The sequence below is a fragment of the Pygoscelis adeliae genome, unplaced genomic scaffold, assembly GCF_000699105.1.
Source record: "Pygoscelis adeliae isolate BGI_AS28 unplaced genomic scaffold, ASM69910v1 Scaffold60, whole genome shotgun sequence".
NCBI classification, from domain to species: domain Eukaryota; kingdom Metazoa; phylum Chordata; class Aves; order Sphenisciformes; family Spheniscidae; genus Pygoscelis; species Pygoscelis adeliae.
In genome coordinates this window covers 1,015,177-1,035,010 of record NW_008823954.1, presented here as the reverse complement: position 1 = coordinate 1,035,010, position 19,834 = coordinate 1,015,177, and the positions used below count along the sequence as shown (strand labels likewise).

The 19,834-nt window shown below is 45.7% G+C and overlaps 1 protein-coding gene across 1 annotated transcript in view; it reads left to right on the top strand.

The window, feature by feature from the left end:
- Positions 1 to 2,532, top strand: part of SLC25A17 (solute carrier family 25 (mitochondrial carrier; peroxisomal membrane protein, 34kDa), member 17) — a 17,202-nt gene extending 14,670 nt beyond the window's left edge. The window contains exons 7-8 of the mRNA XM_009321839.1: positions 1,391 to 1,473; positions 1,925 to 2,532. Of these exons, the coding sequence (XP_009320114.1) occupies positions 1,391 to 1,473; positions 1,925 to 2,072 (231 nt within the window). The 3' untranslated portion in view covers positions 2,073 to 2,532. The remainder of the gene's footprint in view (positions 1 to 1,390; positions 1,474 to 1,924) is intronic.
- The last annotated feature ends 17,302 nt before the right edge of the window (positions 2,533 to 19,834 follow it).

Below are 19,834 nucleotides of genomic sequence, written 5' to 3'. Positions count from 1 at the left end.
TGTAGGGAATGCTAGTCCCTTTGGGAAATCTTCTGTAGTAATCAGTGAAGTATTGACATCTTAAGGAGAAATGAACTTTTTCCCCCTTGATGAACCTTTGTTTGTGGTACAAAAATAGTCCGATGGTGGAGAAGAAAGCAGAAGGAAGCACCTAATCCTGATGTAGTTTGGAAGCCTATGAGTAATCTGGGCAGTGACTGGCATTGTAACTTGGAACCTAGTTAGCATTTTTTTAGGGGTGTGTCTGAGTCTTTGACAATAAAACAAACATTTACCATTGTTTGATCAATATCAAATGAGTTAGTTGCTGATGAGAAGATCGTGGATTGTGAGCACATATTTGGCTAATAAAGCGACATTTCCAATAGCGTTCTATTTCTGCTGTTTCCATCTGAGTTCTTAAGACATACACCAAAGGGACCTGTATCATCCTGGCATTTTCTTATAATTTCTGAACTGCTTAAATCTGCGTGCATACTCTATCTACTGTCAATGGTAATTTCTTATGCCTAAGAAGTAGCAATTGCCTGAGTAATTTCTGTGAGAACTCATCCACAGGCAGCTGCTCAAGTTCACTTTTCTTAGCACAGAAGCATAATACAGGCTTCAAAAGCTATTTGGCTGTGTTATAAATACAAGTGTGACGACCCTTGTATATTAATAAGTCATAGTTGCGGCTTGCTGACAGTACTATCGACCTGTATCAGATAAGAGTATCGATGAACGCTAGAAAAGGAGTTGCTGAAATTGCTAGTTTAACTCTTAGGCATAAAATTACAGCAGCAGCAATCATGTCTACTGAAAAACAGTTTGGGAATAAGCAAATGCAGTGACTAAGAGAAGTATTGTTTAGGCCAGGTAGGTGGATCAAACAATTTTGGATTCTTCCACAGCAGTTCCCATGTAAATGTTTTGCTCAAAGACCATTGCTGGGCAGATAAATTTTGGGTTCAGCTATGCAATCTCAATGTAATAATGGTTTGCAGACGTATGAGGCTTTGAATCTTCGTTAACCGAAAGCTGAGAAAGCCAGAAAGAACTTGCTTTGAACGTCATATCCCTACTAAGACTCTGCAGATTATGCTTTTGAGATCTTGAAAACTGTTTCCTGCAGAGCAACTGAAAGAGAACAAATGTGGCCATGTATAACACTTTCCTAGAATTCATCTTAAAACCAAAACAAATTATTGTAGCACATACCATTTTAATGCTTGCTGTGTGAAGTTCAATAGTGTGAGCTTTGGCCTCAGTTCTTCACTGATGGCTAGTATAACCTGGAAAATGTTAAAAGAGGTTTAAGATAGACTCTCCAGATCTTAAGCATGTGTTGGGTTCTCTGCCTAGCACCATGGGGAAATAGTACAACAAAATGCTCTTTGTTTTTTTTCAGTTTGGACGCCACAGGTTGAACCCAGAGAACCGAACACTAGGCAGTCTTAGAAATGTTCTTTACCTTCTTCAACAGAGAGTGAGGTGAGTTTTCTGTTTTTTTCTAACATATAGAAGACTTGAGTATTACTAATATGTTGAAAACACTGCTGGATCTGACTTTTGTTTCTTTTTGCCCCCCTTAAACTTGCCATTTGAGTCAACCTGGTTTTTGTAGTATGCTGCGGAATAAGTATACAAAAGCAAATTCTCCTAAATATCTGTACAGTAAGTGGTATCAGGGATATCTATGGATACCAATTCATTCACCTCTCATCTTGAAAAGAAGCAAGTTTCTTGCACAAAAGACTTGACTTTCTGCAGAATTTTCTCTTTAAAATATTATTAAACATAGCTGGCACTCAAGAGATCAAGAATGAATTTAAGATTCTTACAGTGTCATTAACTTTACTTGTGATATTAATTCTTCTTTGATTTACTTATAGAAGGCTATTCACACTTATTTTCTTTTTTGTTTTTTGTTTTTCCTCCTTAGGCGTTTTGGATTGATGGGACTTTACAAAGGCCTTGAAGCAAAGCTCCTGCAGACAGTCCTTACTGCTGCTCTTATGTTTCTAGTGTATGAGAAACTGACTGCTGCAACCTTCACAGTCATGGGATTAAAGCATTCGCGCAGACATTGAAAAAGGAACCTATGCCAAAGATTATGGGGTCTAGAAAACATGTTCCATTTCTGAGACCAGGCTGGGTAACAAAGGGTCCTCACTTTCTCTTTCTCTTTCTGTTTAGCCATCTTCATCTCCATTGTTTGGAGAAATTCAGAATACACTCTGTAGGACCTGTTGCCATGAATTCAGGGATAGCCCGTTCCCTACTCTCCTGTGGACTCACTGTGTTAAACACAGCAGAGACCTTATTTAAGCACGTGACGTGAAATTTTAACTACTATATGATTTGATTGACATTCTTGGTAAGAATGAGTGTTTCTCACTATGCTTTCTTGTTTTCCCTCAAATCACCCTCAACTCTTCTTCTATCTTTACCTTCTGTCAGCAGCTGGTGGGGCTGGCTTCAAGTTATTTTCCTTGACCTGTGTTTATGTCACTTCATATTTGGTTCATTAAAATAATTCATAAAGAACAAGATCTTTGACATAGTTTTCTTTTAACCTCAGGCATGTTTGTGACACAGAATGATAGGATATTGTCCCAAATATCTGGTGGTGAGATTTCTGAACTTGCTAGAATGTATGTTACCAGTGAGTAGGCACGCTGCCTTCTTGAATCCACCTATTTTGAATTTGGAAAATTTTGAATGCGGATACTGGCTAGGTAGGAGGAACATAACCTTTTGCTTTTTCAAGCTGAGCAGCTCAAGCTGCTTCAAGAAAATGGGCTTGCTACACAGAACTACATGACGTTCTGTAATCCAGTTCCTTGTGAGAATATGTGAATTCATGCCATGTTCTCATACAGACAGGGAGCAATACCCTGTGCTTCAGAAGTGGTATGCCCCCTCAAAAACGTGCTTTAATTATTTTTCCACTGATCTTCCCAGACACTTTCCTGCCCATAAAGCATAAAGGTCATAACTGTTGTCCCACTTAATGTAAGTGTATATGGTTTTTTGCATAGTTTTGTTGAATAGCCCTAGGGCATAAAATCCAAATAAATCGTGCTGTGTCCATCATTGAGTTTGCAGTAGGATTGTTCTGAAGAACAGTTTTATATTTGAAGTATTGAGAAATGCCATGGTAGTTTAACACCAAGAATGTCTAGAAGAATTAAGTGCTGCAGGAAATATGTTACTGAATTGCTAAATGGCACTCTTTTTTGCGTCTCAATTGAGTCAATTCTAAGTATGAAATTGGAATGCAGTTCTGCAGATAATGTTGTCTTTTGAACAAGAATAAAAACCTTTAGACTGACTGCTTCTTTTAAGAGTATTGGGAGTATCTGTATACAAGAAAAATGCTCTTCATTCAATGCTGGATGCTTTTCAGTCCAAATGGGGTTTATATATGATAAGTAAGAATGAAAAAGCGCAATGAGCTGTAATTATACTTTGATAGATGACATGAAACTTAATGAAAGACTCTCTAGTCCTCACCAGTGGAAAAGAAACAGTCACAATTCTGAGAATTTCAGTGAAAATACCCTGCAGACTGAATTGAGTTGTCCTGTGGAAAGATAGCGTGCTGTCTTTTTGTTGTTTTTAATAAGAAATTCAGGATCAGTAGTATGGCTCTTAATGAGCTACCTCACTTTGAAATTCCAGCTGTCGGAATCAGGCTGTTGGCTTTATGCAAACGCAGAGTGGTTCTGATGCCACTTTGGCTGAAATCTGTGTGGCTGCTAGAAGCTTTAGTTCAGCGTCTCTCAGATTTTTCTGGTCTGCAGCATGAAGGAGCAATTCCTGCAAACACAGAAAGATTTTTCTGGTTGCTGTACCCGCAAGAAGAAAGTAGACGTTTGCTTGCTATCTAGCTGAAAAATACTTGCCTACCAGCCGGTGGTTTCAAAGGAATAAAAAAGTATCTCCTTTCTGCAAAAAAGCCGAATACAGAACAACCGTATAGAGAGAGGAGTGCCGGTCTGTGCTGTGTCTGTGTCACTGTTAAATCTGGAATAGACATTTTGCGCTAAACTCTCTACTCGGCTCTGCTGACCAGCCGTTACAATGAAACAGTTTCATGAAGGGATGAAGACAAAAGTGAGTGAAGCTGGGAACATCTCCAGCCTCCTTTTAGTGATAGACCTATGGTATTTAAAACTTTTTTTTGCTCCTGCATTCCGCAGTGTTGATTTAGACATTAGACTGAATTCACTGAAAGACTACTTAATCTCATGTGACTGAGCCAAACTCGAGATGGTTGGGGAATTGTTCAGTCATTTGTTCAATCAGCAGGCAAATGTTCCTGTTACAGGTGGTACCTCTGCCTAAGTTTTCTCAGGTGTAGTTTGAACTGATGATGACGTTTCCGTTAGAATGCTAAAATTATTTCAGTTCTCAAAGGCATCTGTGAGTATCTTTGAGATTAAAAAAGCATAATTTATCCAAGCAAACTATGAAAGACAATATTTCTAATCTTGGTACTAAAGTTGTAAGTCACCCATGGTAGATAAATACTGTCCAGAAGCAAAATACAGTAATTTTACTATATTTTAAAACACATTTTCTGGTGTCCCCCTCACAAGCAAGTGTATAGCTTCAGGTGGTGTTACAAAGACAAAATTCAGCTAATCTGGCTCTGTAGTTGAGCTGCTTCACTGAAAAAAAACAGTTGTAGGAGAACTAATTACACGTTTCCATGACAAACAGCACCAAACATACAAGTGTTCTTTTAGACAAAAGTGACTCCTAATGGACATGGTTTTGGCATTTGGAGCTGGACATGGATAGAGAGTATGAGGTGGTGTGGCACAAGAAGCTCTACGCACAAGTATTTGCAATGAAGGCCTCGGTTCTGGGATTGCTGTTGCTGGCGCGGTGCATTTCCGCTGTGTGGCCACTATGTAACTGCATGTTCCAGCCCAAAAATTGTGTCAATTCACTTCTAGAGAATCTGACAAAATATTTTCATCTTGAAGTGAAAAACAGACCTCCTCCCTTTTTTTTTTTAAATACTATTTTTGAGGGAAGAAAGAAGAGATGATTACAAAGGACAGCAGCAGAGAGGATCGTCTGTCTTAGCCAAGTTTCATCATGGATAATTCTGTCCTTGGCTCCATTTAGGAGATTTAAATTTAATCCTGTCCTGTTCTTTCTCTTGCCTGTCCCACACTGACTGAAGCTAGGAGACCCCTAAGGCACCTTAGAGATTGTGAAGCAAGTGGCTCTTCAAGTATCTGTGATGTTTGGGATTAATTCTGCTCCTATTCGTATTCTAGACCATGCCTCTCATCATTACATAGGTTGTTTGCCTGTGTAAATAATAGTAGGACAGTATTTAACATTTTAGCTTCTTTTAATGTTATTTCCTAAGCCTCAGGTTAGAGGTTGAGAGCTGATAGTGTATAAAATACACTCTTTGTCTTAAATAACGTTGAATTGCTGAATGTTACTAAATAGCAGTATCTGTTGCAGAGCTGGTTGTACTTTGCTGGAAGAGAGTCACTCCATCCTACGGTTTGCCTTTGCTGGCTGCACCAAAGAAAATTCTTAAAACCTGAAAGCTGGCACATACCCTGCGTGGGAGGAAAAAACAAGATTTACCTCTAGTCTGTCCAAGAGGAATAGAGTGTGCTGCACTGCAAAGCTTCTCGTACAGATTAATCCTTCCATTACGCATCTTATCTGCTTAGGAAGGAAAAGGAGTGCTGACCTTGCTTCTTGCTGGCCTTTTGTAGTAAAGGCAGGCAAACACAGTCCATTCAGATAAAAACAGGTAAACCTTCAAGACAGACATATTCCAGCACAGGGGTCTGTTGAAAAACGCAATTATTGCCTGCGATGGAATTACTTTTCCATCACTTATGAAAAACATTTCTCAACTGATGCATGTGGGGCAGGGGAGTACAGAGCCACGGGAGAGCAGGAGCTTTTTAGGAGGTCAGCAGTGCTTACACCTGTGGTTGGGTTTTATGTCTTTTTTTTTTTTTATCAATATGATTTAAAGCACAGTGTTAGATAGGGAGGCAGGATATCTAAACCAGTTGTTTTCTTACAATTGTTTAATCACCTAATCTAAAAGGCTGAATTCTGCGTCTGCAAAGGCTGCTTCACACGGGGGGGAGAAGATGCTCTTTGCATAACAGACATCTCTCTGCTTCTTGCAGTTGCTGTCTCTTGCAGCAGAAACCTCTCGCTTTTAGGGCATGCTCCGATGGCGTAGCCTACAGAGACCTCATCAAAGCAAGTTTTCATGGTACTCTCTGTACCACGATCAGGTCCATCTCTTGCACAAATAAAGCTGCACACGACAGCATGGTCTGCACAGGGCTGCTCATGCAGACCCACTGTAGACCCAGTGTATAACTTCACCAACGTGTAACAGCAGGATGTAATTTACTTAATATTTATAGCTTACAGGTTTTGATAGCGCTAGATTAAAGAGTAAGGTTAGTTTCAGGATTTGATAGCAGCAAAAGCTCGTTTTGAACTGATGCTGCACTGTGCAAGAAGTTGCCTGGTACAGAATTAGTTTCACTTCTCTATTCTTCCTTTGGTTTGTGTCTGAAAGAAACAGACTCCAGAACCTTCTGGAAAATAGTCATTTAAAAGAGATATATCCACCTTTCTGTTTGGCTAACAACAGTTTTCTCTGCTGTTCATAGCAATGTAGTGAATCTGTCAAGACAGCTGGGAGGACAGCGCAGCCACTTTAAGGTAAGGGGCAGAAGCTTGTGCAAAGATAGGTTTACTTCTGCATCCTCTGCAGTCAGGGAGGTACCAGTGCAGTCATTGCAGCTGGAGGAGAGGGAAGAGCTGAATTTGGTGGTGGTTCAGATCAGAAAGCTCAGCAAGACAAGAGTCTACCCCCATAGCTAGCAGTGATGGAGATGTACAAGTGGTAACAAGGGCAAAAACTATCTGTGAGAGGTTCCCAGATGTACATCTCCAGCATGTTAACAGATCCTGACGTAGCACTTGTGCAGTGGGCCTGGCTCACGGGGGTGCTATCTCAGCAGTCATGAACTACACAGTTCACATCATACCCTTAGCCGTATCAGTGGCGAGAGTCTTCATTTTGGCAATTGCTGGCTGAAAAATTGGATGGAAATTCATTTGGAGCTGGAATGGTCTGGATAGGGTTTTTTCTTGCAGAATACCCTGCTACTTAGCGCTTTTAATTTGCAGTGGTGTTTGCTGTGATTTTTTTCAAAGCAGCTGAAGGAAGTGATAGGTGTATCCAGATCGCTGGGATTTTCGCTTGGATTTTGGCTGCCCGAATTGCATTAAGGCATTTAGGAGGTCCCCCAACCACACTGATACGCTAGGTTGTAACTGAGTCGGAAACGACTTAAAAGGCACATGGTTACTGGTGACATTGGGAACCACCTCAGAGGAGCAGATTTTAACAACAGGGAAATCCTCTTCACAATGTTGTATTTGTAGCTTTATCTCTAATGCCGAACACCAGCTGGACACACGTACACTGGGCTCGGGGGCACCTATGCAGAAGGGGCCTGGGATCAAACCTTGCCAGCCTCGGCGTGGTGGCATCAGCCCCGGTTTATCCATAGGAAAAAACATTTTTCCGACTTCACCCAGTGCTCAGCTCACACTGGGAGAATTGCGATTGTTAGGGCTTGTTATCCAGCTGTCGTCACACCCCGCATTGGTCTTATTCTTAGTAACGGCTAATCTCTTCTGTACGCTTACATCCAGATATGGAGGACATGGGTTGTTTTTTTTTCCAATAGGATTTATTTGGAATTAGAGACAAATGCTGACCAGGCTTTGGCAGGCTTCGCTGTGGCTTCCTTAATGAAAATTGTCACTTTACGTTTCTTGGCTTCGTTTTTCTGATCTTAATCCATGATGGACAGAAGATTTCAGCATGTCTGGGTGGATTAGAGACCTGATGGGGCCCCGCTAAATGTCCCCTTATCTTAGCTGAGTGATGGCACATGGAGAGGCCTAGAGTTGCTGTTTTGAACAAAAAAATCTCCCCTGTCCTGTTGTTCTTAGGAGGTTTGTCGTTCTTTTAATGTCCTTGAAGAGCTGTGGTGACTTGCTGATGTGAAGGTTTTATGAAGCGCGCTGCCTTTCGTGAATGCTGATGTGAGAAAACTAATTTGATGGATTTTTCTCATCATCTTTCCTTGTGCACGTGTCCATGCAGTCCTAAGCCTTGGAGTCACCCATTGCATACAAAATAAATGCTTCTGAATTATTTCTCCTAGGCTTGACTCGTGGCCATGAATGAAAAAATACTTCGACACCACGGTTTTATAGTTTTGAGATTCCCCAGATTACAGCAGGCAATGTATGAGGTTTTTATAATTTTTTCACAAGAGAAGACAGCCTTTTATCTCCCTGTTGCATTTTTACTCTTTCTATAACATTTCGAAAGATTTAAGTTGGAGACTTCATGTGCTGCTTTCAAAACTATTAAAGTATTTATCAGAAATAAAACAGAATGTTCCAAGAAAACTGAAATATTGTATTTAGTGTTAGAGGACAAAGTGGGAAAATTTTCTCCTTTCATCATAAGCGGGGAAGAGGACAAAGAAGTGGAGAAAGAAGTAATAATTCTTATTTCCTCATTGCTTTCCTCTGGAGAAAATACATACAATCTTTATCTAAAACTGAAAGAGAAACATTCATGGAAGTCTCTTTGTAACCGAGTGGCATGTTGGCCTCACCTTTGAGAAGGTGTATGTTTGACTGACCTTTTAAAAATGAAAACTGACTCTAGAGACCTTGTAGCTCCCGTCTGCAAGATGTTGACCGCTCCTGTAGTGTCCCACAAGCTTTCATAGCCGAGTCTAAAACGATATTAGTTTGTGAAGCTCAGCACCCTTAAGCTCAGCAACCTGATCACGTACCTCTTCTCCTTGAGGAGTCTGTTTTATTCTTGCTGAGTTAGAGGGGGCTCGATCTGGGGAGCCGCAGTGCGGTGCCTGTATTATTTGTATTTTGGGTGTTTTCTGGTTTTTTTTTTCTGTATTTTTGGTGTTTTTTGGTGTGTGCCCGGCGGAGGAAGGAGACCGGACACCGGCAGGTGGCAGGCAAGCCCTGCTTCCCCGCTCTGCTCTGGCTGCCAGGGACCAGGCAGGGCAGGAACCGAAGCAGAGGGACTTTTACGTGATCCAAAAGAAATCAAATTACAGTCTGGAGATTTTAAACCTTAGCCTGGAGGAGGGGCACACCAGGAGCTGGAAATGAGGGTAGGGTCAATGCTATTCTGCATAGGAAAGCTGCATCCCCTTGCTGGGGGGGATGCTCGCTTTCGGACTATGCTGTCTGCATGATATGCTACTCGTACAAATTGGTGGGGTTAAATTTTTTTCCTTGGTGTCATTATAGCATTATAGTGAATTAAAATCCTAGATGAACTTAAGGCCTTTGTTTTAATATGGCAAAAGTTTTGTTTGATGCCATGTCAGAACATTAATGAATTGAATGTGCTGCCTATTGCATTGAATGCTGCTGGGAAAAAATGCCCCAGTTGGGTAAATATATGTTGAATCAAGCAAGGGACGCTGTGGTGGGAAGAAAAAGAAGTAGCCAAGTGGTGTGTTTCAGTGCGAGACATTTCAGAGGTGAGAGTGAAATCCATGGAGTTACATGGAATGGAAAAATTAAGTTGCAAGAGGGAAGCATTTGTGAAGTGCTTGTGCTAAAAGGTTATGTCTGAATTCAGGACACCCAAGGGATGTGGTGGGATGATATTTTTATATTGCTGCCACCACCACCAAAACCTGCTAGGCCATTTCAGCGTAATCTTTATTTTGCAGATTTGGCATGATTTTGTGAGGCAGAGTGAATTACTTGGGCTGGCAAAAGTAGATGCTGTTGTTACGTGTGATTGTTTGCATTTTGGGCAGGTTTCTTACTAGCACTTGACTTAAAGATATCACCATATAATTTCACAGTGCCACCAACAGTCATGGTTTCAGTCTCTGCTTTCTGGTTTGTACAGCTGAGTCCCTTCTGATGAACTGAGCCTGAGCCATCTTTCCTCTGCCCATCTATGACTTCATCACAGCTCTCATCCTGCCTAAATGTACTCTTTTTTTTTTTTTCCTGAGGAGTTTTCTTTGTAGTTGCATTAGAAAGTCAGAGGTGAATGAAAGAACGTGGCCTGATAGCTCTGAAAATATGCTTTTTCAGTCGTAAAAGCCTATGCGGTTTGTAGGGTGGTTATCGTCGTGGACTTCCTTTGTTTGAGGCAACAAATGAAGACTTTGAAGCTTTGTGTTAAGAAAACTGACTCTTTGCAACAACTGTCCCAGGCAGCCACCTCTCCAGTTCAGCCCAGTTGCTTTCCAGAAGCTAGAGGGATTTAGGTTAGTTGCCACAGGGCAGTTATTTAGTATTGTATATGCTGGAAGAAATGGGGAGGAAAAGTCAAAATCATCAGTTAAGCAGACAGCACAACGACCGTGAACTCCTTTATTCTGTCCTGACAGCTCTTAATGCTCTGTCGTTTTCTGTTGGTGGAAAGAGGTGTGCGGTTCTGGTAAACAAAGGAAGGGAAAAATGAAGTAGCATCATCCTGCCACGGCACATCAGCCGAGGACAGACATGCTTGTCAAAAGGCTTCTTTGCAGCACTGCTCTACAAACGTAATTAATGTTAAAACCACATTAATGAATCTTGACTGTCCCTTCCTAGCTGCTTGAGCGGCTAATGTGATGTATGATATGATGTCTGAGCATGAAGCTCAGCTTTCTGATGCCACACAGAAAGACATCTGACCGCCCTTGGCAGGGGTGCACGGCAGAGCCTCCCCAGACCGGGCTCAGCCAGCTGCCCTCAAGAACAGAGGCACCTGCCATGTCCAAAGGGCTGGCTGTGGCCCACCAGAGCAACTTCTCCTGCCTGGGGCTTCCTCCCTGCCCCTCTCTTTCCCAGACATCTCTCAGGCATAGGCTGGAGGAATTGCTCTCTGCTGTTTCCTCCCCGCAGCCCTCTCTGCTGAGGAACTCCCAAGCCCCTTGGCCAGTATATAACCAGAAGTGAAGCTGTGGCCTGTGGTGTGAGGATGATGGGTCCCATTAAATGACCAGCATCTGCGTGCAAGCTGGGCCATGTGGTAAGTGGTGCACGCATTGCCCAACATCCAACTGGCTCTACCATATGATACAAAACTGAGCACAGGGCAGTTTGGTCCATGTGAAGAGACCTTGAGTAGCTCCTCAAGATGGTATGGGGGCTACTAAGCTCAACAGGATGGGCTCTGCAGTCCTCCAGCTGTCTTAGTTCAGTTCAGACCATGTCATAAACCTTTCCCAGGTGTCTCATGCTGTGTAGAAGAGGGAACATGCACTTCACTTTACAGCAAAATGTGGTTCTTTTGTCTGTTTCATGATTGGTAAAACGGGGATGACATCTGACGTGCTCCCTAGCAGGAGAGGACTTTATAAAAATAATCTTCTTGTTCATTGCTTTGGGGTCAATGCAAATGCCATGTGAAGGTGACCTGTTTTTAAGCTTGAAAAGTAAGCCAGTTCAACACAGACTTTTGGAACAATCACTGCTGACAGAATACGGTCAAATTGCAGAGACATGGCCAAATCAAGTTCAGGGCAGGTTACAGCAAATGAAGCCCGTCTCTGACAGCTTACAAAGCAGGTATGCTTTCATAACCCTGTCTACCCTGGTGGTACTATTGGTAAGACAGAGCAGGAATTACAGCTTGATGCTCACTTACAATGCTTTGCTCCAATCTAGATGCAGCTGCAGAAAGTCACCTTGTCCACCAAGCACGTAGTCAGAGATGTGAACCCAACGCGGTTCCTGTTTTTTCTAACCACAGGTGGAGGTGCTTAGAAAAGCTCAGCTTTACCACCAGGAGAGGCTTTGAATAACCTGGGATGGCAGTTTAACATCTTTCTTCTCTTGGCCATGATACAACTTGTGGCTGGGGGAGTGTGCTGAGCCCTCTCAGCCGGTGGAGGACCTTACCTTTAGGAGATCTCCTGAACCTCACAACTCTGCCTAGAGATGTCGTGAGCCCAGGAATTCCCCCTGTGATGGCTGCTTTGATGAGCCAGGCTGAGTTGTTCGATGCAATCAGCTCTTTCTGGACAGGAGTCTACACTGTACCAGCACCATTACAACTGGTAATGATTTATTCCTGCACTGTCTTGCAAGGAGTCTGGTAAGAGAAGCTAAAAATTACAGGGGCTATGAAAGCTGCCTTCCTCCTGATGTCCTACTGATTGTCCCTTGTGTGATGCTGCCTCCTGTGGTGAGTTTCTATTTTCCATCCATCATTGCAGTCATCACTACTATGGAATATAGGTGAAAAATGCAAGAAAAGCAAGTACAGTTTGAACTCACCGGGAAAGGTGAGTTTGGCTTGCTGGTTATGCAGAAGACATCAGGGATCTTCTTACTAGCTCTTTTATTGAGAAAAGATCTGGCAGGAATGAGGACAGTCTCTATTGAGCCTTTATTTTACAGTTCTGCTCTCTAGTGTTGTTCATTTTAAAAGATGCAAACAGAAAAGGAAGAAGGGCCCCCCTTCCTCTTTCTACCCTCACCGTACAAACCCCTTTTTGTCATAGGTGGAAACCTTAAGCTTTAAATGCTTTCCAATGGAAAGCAAATGTGAAGCTCCTGGTTTAGTTTCCCATGTGTCACTTTGCTAGGATTGGCACTAGGCAGAAAAGGAGACGAGATACACATAGTGGAAAAATAGTTTCCTTCTCAATGGCTGGAGTTATTTGTGCAAAATAGGGGTGTAATTCTTCTCTCTGCTTTTCAGTCTTAGGATGCAAGGTTGGGGTGAGGGGGAGTCAACTGGCTGAACTAATTCTCCTCAGGAGAGAATTGGTAATTTTACAGAGAATGAGTAATCTTTCCCCTCGTCATTTTTCATAGTGGACCCAGCAAAAAAAATAGGATAGGAACTAAAAATACTTACGCATTTTTCTTGTGGTTGTCCTTATCTGGACTATCACAGCACTCAAGGGAGTCGCAGCATTGCAGATGGATCTTTCATAAGCCAAGCGGGTGACTTTGGCCAGGAGTGCCCAGCAGCGGAGTGTCCCCTGCTGCTTTGCCCAAGGCGAGAGCACGCGATCCAGGGTAGGAAACGAAAGACCCTGCCGAGCGCAGCCAGCAAATGCATTCAGGCTGGTTTCTGCGCACTCGCATGAGCAGCTGATGAAGTTTTCTTCTGCCCCCTCCCTGCACTCGGTACTGATGTTTCATGTCCGACTTACTGAATCCATTTTCCCTTCCTCCCAGGCTTGCTACTGAGCTGGGGCGGGCAACTTGGGGAGTCTGTCGTAGAGTGGGGCGGTTTGCCTGCAGATGGGCGTTGAGCAGCTCCCTGTCCTGCAGGGTGAGGGACCATCGCCTCTCCTGCCTCTTTCCACCGCTGTCAGGCAAGCCTTACCCCAAAGGTGGGCTACAGCCAGAAATGTCTCAAAAACTCTTAGCACGGGGTCAGTGGTCAGCTTCTAAAACTTCATACGTGCGTCAGAAAACAAACGGAAAATAAATCTGGCTTCTTCTGGAACACACAAAAGAGCTTGGGACTCTCGTCTTGGAGTGAGAGCTGGTCTTGTGAAATTTGGGCTATTCGGTGAAAAATACTGGATGGCTCCAATTTGTGATGTGGATTGAGAAAAGTTGTGGGATCGGGGTTGATTTTTTCAAAGCAAGTACCTCTTGTTCTGGATCAATTCTCAGGCAGGTCTCTGGGTTGAAATCAGACAGCAGCCACCTGCCTCATATTAAACAGTATGCGTAGATCACTGATACAAAATTCATGCTGGGTAGTTTAAATATCTTTAAATACAAGATTATTCTTATATTTTCCCTGGCAGGTCACATACATATGATTTCCACCCCCCTTCACAATCTAGACCGCTTCTCCAAGCATTTACAAGATTAATCCTTGCGTAGATCGGTTGTTCGTTAAAGCAGATTGAAGCCTGAGGCAGGTGCCGGCACGCTGGCCCCGCAGGGGGGGGGGGATGGGGGTGGCACAGGCGGGGTGGGAGGTGCTGTCGCTACATCCCCGCAAGCCGAAGCACGTCCGGACGGAGCAGTCCCCGGTGTTCCCAGCCGGGAAGGGCGAGGAATCCAGTTCTCCCTTACGTGAAAGTCCCTGCGCTTCGCGGTGGTTTCGTAAAGTACTTCAGGGCCTCTCAGGGATGAGTTTCATCCCCTCTGAGATTCCCCAGTGACAGCAGAGGAAAGAAATCCTGCCAGGTTTTGTTTGCATGGGAAGGTATTCGGGAGCAGTTGATCAAAATTAATTTCCTGACCATGTAATTGCAGGAACAGGCGAGCCCACGTGTGCCGTTCTGGTAAAGCCACGTTATTCTTTAACTCCTGTCAGCTTTCACAGGCGGACATGTCCACGAGGAGCCAATGGCCTCGTGGCAGGGTGAGCCAGGGAGTCTCCTACTGCCAGAAGGAGGTGATACCTCTGCCTTTTCTAGGCCCTTTCTTTTCACAACCCATACTTTCTTTGTCCAAGTGTAAAAAAAGAAAGACCAAACAGCCCCAAAATGAAAAAAATAACCCCAAATCTTCTCCCTGGAAACATGCAAATACGTGGGAAAAATAAAATAAGTGAAAGGCAACCAAAGCAGCCTTTCTGGAGACTGATTTCTAACACCACCAACAAAAAATCGGCAGCAACACCCCCTCCCGCACAGGTAAGGATGGTGCCAGGCTGAACCCGCAGCCTTGCGTTTCATCCCAGCTGCGCTGCAGGTGGGAATATCCTGGCAGAGAAGGGCTGGGTAGAAGAGGTAAGTGGTGCTACCGGTTGCCTGTAATGTGAGCGGGCGGCTAATCCGTGTGAAAACCTGCTGCCATTTCTGCCCCCTGCTCGTACCCCGACGCGCGCTGCTGCCAGCTCCTGCCTCTCACGCCAGAGGCCCTGTGGAGGCTGACATTGGCATCATCATCATCACTTGCTCCCTTTGCACAATGTGTGGCTCGAGGGACTTTCACACGCCCGGACGCCCACATAAAGGTATTGCAAAGTATCTGCTGGTAAAATGCAACTGGCAAACCAATATAAACCCCTTGGCAAAAGCCCTCTGTGCTTTTCCTTCCCCTGCACCTGGTCCGTTAGCATCCCTTCCTCCTACAGCAGCTTTGCGATCCACCCTGAAAAGCAGTATATTTGAGTCATTTGGGACCAACAAGGGCTCTGAAGTTTCCACCAAAGGCCGTTTCTCATGAAGACCATTAAGGCAGCTGTCCCTTCACGCTTGGAGGGACCCCCAGCATTGCTGGCTCTGCTGTGCTTGAAAACTGCAGCAATGTAATGTGGCAAAACCTAAAGAGAACAGGCCCGAAGCCACGTGACACTTCACAGGCCAAAACCAGCTTGTCTGATCCTTCACACGTCTGGGAATGCAATGTCCCTGTGCACTCGTGCCGAGGCAAACTTGGCTGAAACAGAAAACCTGCTGTATGGGTACGGGGGCACCGTCTGCCCAAGGTTCCCCCCGCCACCGTCCATGATATCCTGACCGTATGGTGCAGGGTGGCCGGGACCCCATGCCAGGCCATGGCCCATGCCGTGCCTACACAACTCCGGTGATGTTTGTGGAGGAGCAGGTGTAGGTGGATCCCGGGAGCTGTTAGGAAGCTGTGATGAGGAAGGATCCTGTGTGAGCATCCTTCCCTTCCTGCCCTTGCTCCCGGTGGACTTTCCGCCCACCTCATGCCTGCTCGATTGCCACCAATTCCCTGCTCCTCTGTGCTCGACAGCCTCCTGCCCCTCGCCCGTGGCATTTCTCGCTGGCTGGCTGCTCCCTCAGTGCCCTGGGTGAGTTTGCTGGCCCTTCCGGAGGTGACAGCTGACCCGAGGGGCACCAGTTATTTTCAAGTTTGGAATCTGACACCATGGACGTGCATGTCCACCAGTGGCCTCGACAAGCGCAGATGGGTTACGGGTGCAAACAGATGGGCTCCTTCTTCTGGGCTCTGAAGTTAAGGGACAGGTGCCCCCCTCTCTTTTAGCTGTTCTTAATAATGAAAGCCCTTCTTCACCCATCCTAGCCATCATTTGGTGCTCATGGCATTTCACGCCCATACGGCTTTGCTTCCTCCTGCCTCCATCCCAACCCACCCTCCCACTAATTCTGCTTTATGCCGAAATATTCATCTCTTGGGCAACTGGCAGCTTCATCCCCTCAGCGTGCCAGCAGCCCTGCAACCAGTGAGAGGGATGCGCTTAGAGAAATGGCTGACTGTTTTAGCAGGTGTCAGACACCCTGTGCGCACAAAAGCTGCCGGTGAGGGAGGCACCATGCGAAGAGGCAGTGATGGGAAAGAAGGAAACTAAGTCATGTTTTTGTACAACATATCACTTTTCATTGTGAGTACATGTGTGAGGGCGGGTGGGTGAGAGCCTACGAAGTCCTTTGGAGGAGGTGCTGTGGGGACCGGTGGCAGGGATTGCTGCTGTCCTGCTTTTCCTGTTCATCTCGCCTCTCTTTTCCCACTCCCTCTCATTTTCTCTCCCTCAGTTAATTTTGTGCCCGTTCAGCTCTTCCTGACAGGAGCTCAGGCTGCAGGTTTAGCAGGACCTGCTAGTGCTGGCAGGGAAACACACTGATCTTTTCTCCTGCTGGTTTTCCCCTTTTCCCTCTTCTTGGATTAACTTGTCCAAGGATACCCACTTATCGGCAACAGAAAGCCCATCTTTTTGGTGGCAGCTCACAGCTCCTGTGATCTCCCGGCCCCATGATGGCTGCTGGGAGCTGTCAGTACTTCAGCAAAGGCAAATTCAATCAGCAAGAGATGTTCAGGAGAGGCCTTCAGCAGTGCCGGGGGATTTGGGAACGGGGAGCAGCGCGCAGGCTCTAGCTGCGGTCCCAGCCCCATGCTGGCGACGATGTGGAGGTCGGGACCAAGCCATGGCTTGGATGCAGGGGTTATGCTGCGGCTGAAGGGGCTCCTGACCTTGCCCCGTGCCTTGCAGCGCCAGTTGTGCCTGCCCCCCTGTTGGGATCCATTCCCGCTTGGGGGGACCCTACAGGAAGGGAGTACCGTCACCTTGATTTCTCCGTGGGTGGTTGAGAGTTTCCCAAAAACCCTGGGTTTTTCCTCTCCTTCTGACGATCCTGTACCAGGTGCATCCTGGGGGCACCATGGTGGGCGCCGAAGCTGTGTCCCACAGGCTCCTTCCCTTCTCTCTCCTGTCCCCAGCTTATGAGAGAGCTGTGCATATCGCCCCGTTTGTCATTCCCCAGACACCGGGAGGGGGCAGGGGATGCGTGGGGACATCCGTGAGAGTGGGATGAGGTTTCGCACTTCCATTCCTGAGACCATAGAAAAGGGATGCCAACCCAAACAGCTCGGGAGCTGCTGGTGCAACCATCACAGAGGCGGCCGGTGCAAAACCTGGAGGTGTGGGGATGAAATCCTGCCTGCTCAAATGCGGGGCTGGGGTGGCCAAGGAGCTCTGGGAGCCGAGCTGCTGCTCCTCAGCATCCCCACCTGCCCCCTCGGCCAGGCCCCTGCTCCTCTGGCAGCAGCTATGGGCCAGGTCACCGGAGGGGAGCTGCTGGCCAAAAGCAGTTTCTCTTCTCTTCTGCTGTACCGGGGCAGCGGCCACGGCACAGCAAAAGCTCCTTGGAGCAGCTAGACAATAGCAGAGTGAGTTTGTCAGGCTTTTTAATTTTATTTATTGGTAATTTTAGCCGTGACATCACTGATGAAGTTGAATAGTTTAAATCATCTTTTTAACAATAAAAGTGAAGCTTATTTCCCACAGAATTTCCCTTTTGTTCTTTGCTTAAATACTCTTGCTTAAAATGCCCTTTGGCTCTTATTAATTACATCCACAGTTTTCTAAACAACTTAATCTGTGGAAATTAGAGTTTACGGGGAGGGCCAAGATCTAGTACATCTGAGAGCAATATTCCTGTCCCTTTTAAACATAATTAATTTGCATTGATTGTTACAGCAGTATGAAAACAAAATGCAAGCTGTACAGCAGAGGATAAAAATACAGGCCAGTGAAGCCAAGTAAATAACTGCTGCGGGCTTTGCCCTTCCCCTGCCTCCTGGGAAGGGCTGGGTTGCAAGGCTCGCAAACATAGGTGTGGGCAAAAGGGCACAGCAATAGTCCTCTGTATTTTATATGGGCAGGAGGACACAATAGTTGTCCTCTATTTTAAAAGCACACTGTCACCACAGCATTAGGTACTGTCACCAGCCATTAGAAAGGGGCTAAGTTGCTGTTTCTGCTCTCAAGCCGCTCTGCTTGGCGTATTTGCTTTCAATGCATCGAAGAGTCCTTCATGTCCAATGCATGAGCAGATCCAGCTAGCCCCCAAAATAGGGAGAAACTCATTATTTTATTAAGGAAACCTATATAAAACTGAAGGGAAAGGTGGTTGTTTACCTGTCTGAAAACACTGCTTTTTCAAAACAAGCATGTAAGGTCTCCCCTATGTCCATGTAAGGACAGCATGTGAGGCTGCTGCAAGGGTGTTACTATTTAAGGTTAGTTTTGCAACAGAAAGTGCAATTTCGGCTTCTTCAAAGGAGGGGAATCAGCACCCCAGCTTCGCTGGGATACAGAAATCAGCACATTAGCCAGCACAGCTGCTGGCACTGTAGCAGGGGAGCCCCCATCTATATATTCTCTGGGCTACAAATATGTCACAGCCAATGTGTTTACGATGTTTATTTTTGAGCAAAGCTGCCCACTGGGGTTTTCAGCCCTCAGTCACTGGCAGAGGTCAAGGAGGTAGTAGCTCCAGTGGACACATAGCCGGTGCAGATGCTGTTGAAGGGGCCTGTGTGGTTTCTTGGTGGCTTTTCTTCATCTGCGTCAGGTGAAGTGAAACTCCTGGCAGATACAAGTGCACACCCAGGGTTTTCGGGACACTGACCTATTTCAGCTCTTTTGCTTCCTTTTTTTGCTCCCTGATGGTATCTCAGACTGAGCTGAACAGGATGTCGGCTCTGCGGTGTGTGAAAGGAGAAGGTCACAATGAAGGCTTTTCCCTTGAAATCTCTTGCTGCCCTCAAGGGCAAACTGTGCGGGCAGGTTTGGGGTGCTAGTGGCACCTGGCACTCACAGCATCCACCCCGCAGCACGCTGCTAGCTGCGGTGCTCCACTGGGGCCGGTGCCACCAGGTACCACTGGAGACACCGGTAGCTCATGCTCTCCAAAGCCACCCGCGTCTGGGTGTGGACAAGCTTGTCCTCAAGCTCTCTTCTCTTCCCATAAGGATTTGGCTGGCGCAGGCCAGCAGGCTTCCCCGCCAAGCCAAATCCCATTTATCACGCCACGCAGGACCGCCGACAGCAGCTGGTTGACGTGACCACTGCATTTCCCAGCACTGGAAATAGTGTTTCCCATTGCCCATCTTTCATTCCTGTAATCCTGAGTGGAGGCTTTTGCTCTGTTTTTGTTTTATTTTCCTCTTGATGAAGAAATCAACACATTTCTTAGTTTCCTGCTTGGAGCAAAGTGGCCGAGTCAGGACCAAAACCACCTCTGGGCACCTGCTCGGGGTGAAGGTGGGAGTCGGGCGGCACAGGGTGACTGCAGACCATTGCCTCAGTTCCCTCTACTCATAAATTCACCTTTCTATGCTCTTCAGACAGGACTTTGCACAGTCAGTGGCCATCCTTCCTCTTAACGCTCCCCGTCTTTTGGCAGTTTTTCCTTGACCTCTTAAACCTGGAAAGCTCTGCGTATCTGCAGCCACTGCTGTCAGCCAGCCAGCCCTGTGAACGCCACTTCCAACCAGCCCTCTGGAGTCCTCTTCTCCCTCTGAGTCCTTGTGCATCTCAATTTTTTCAGTAAAGCCCCCTTGTCTCCCTGACAGA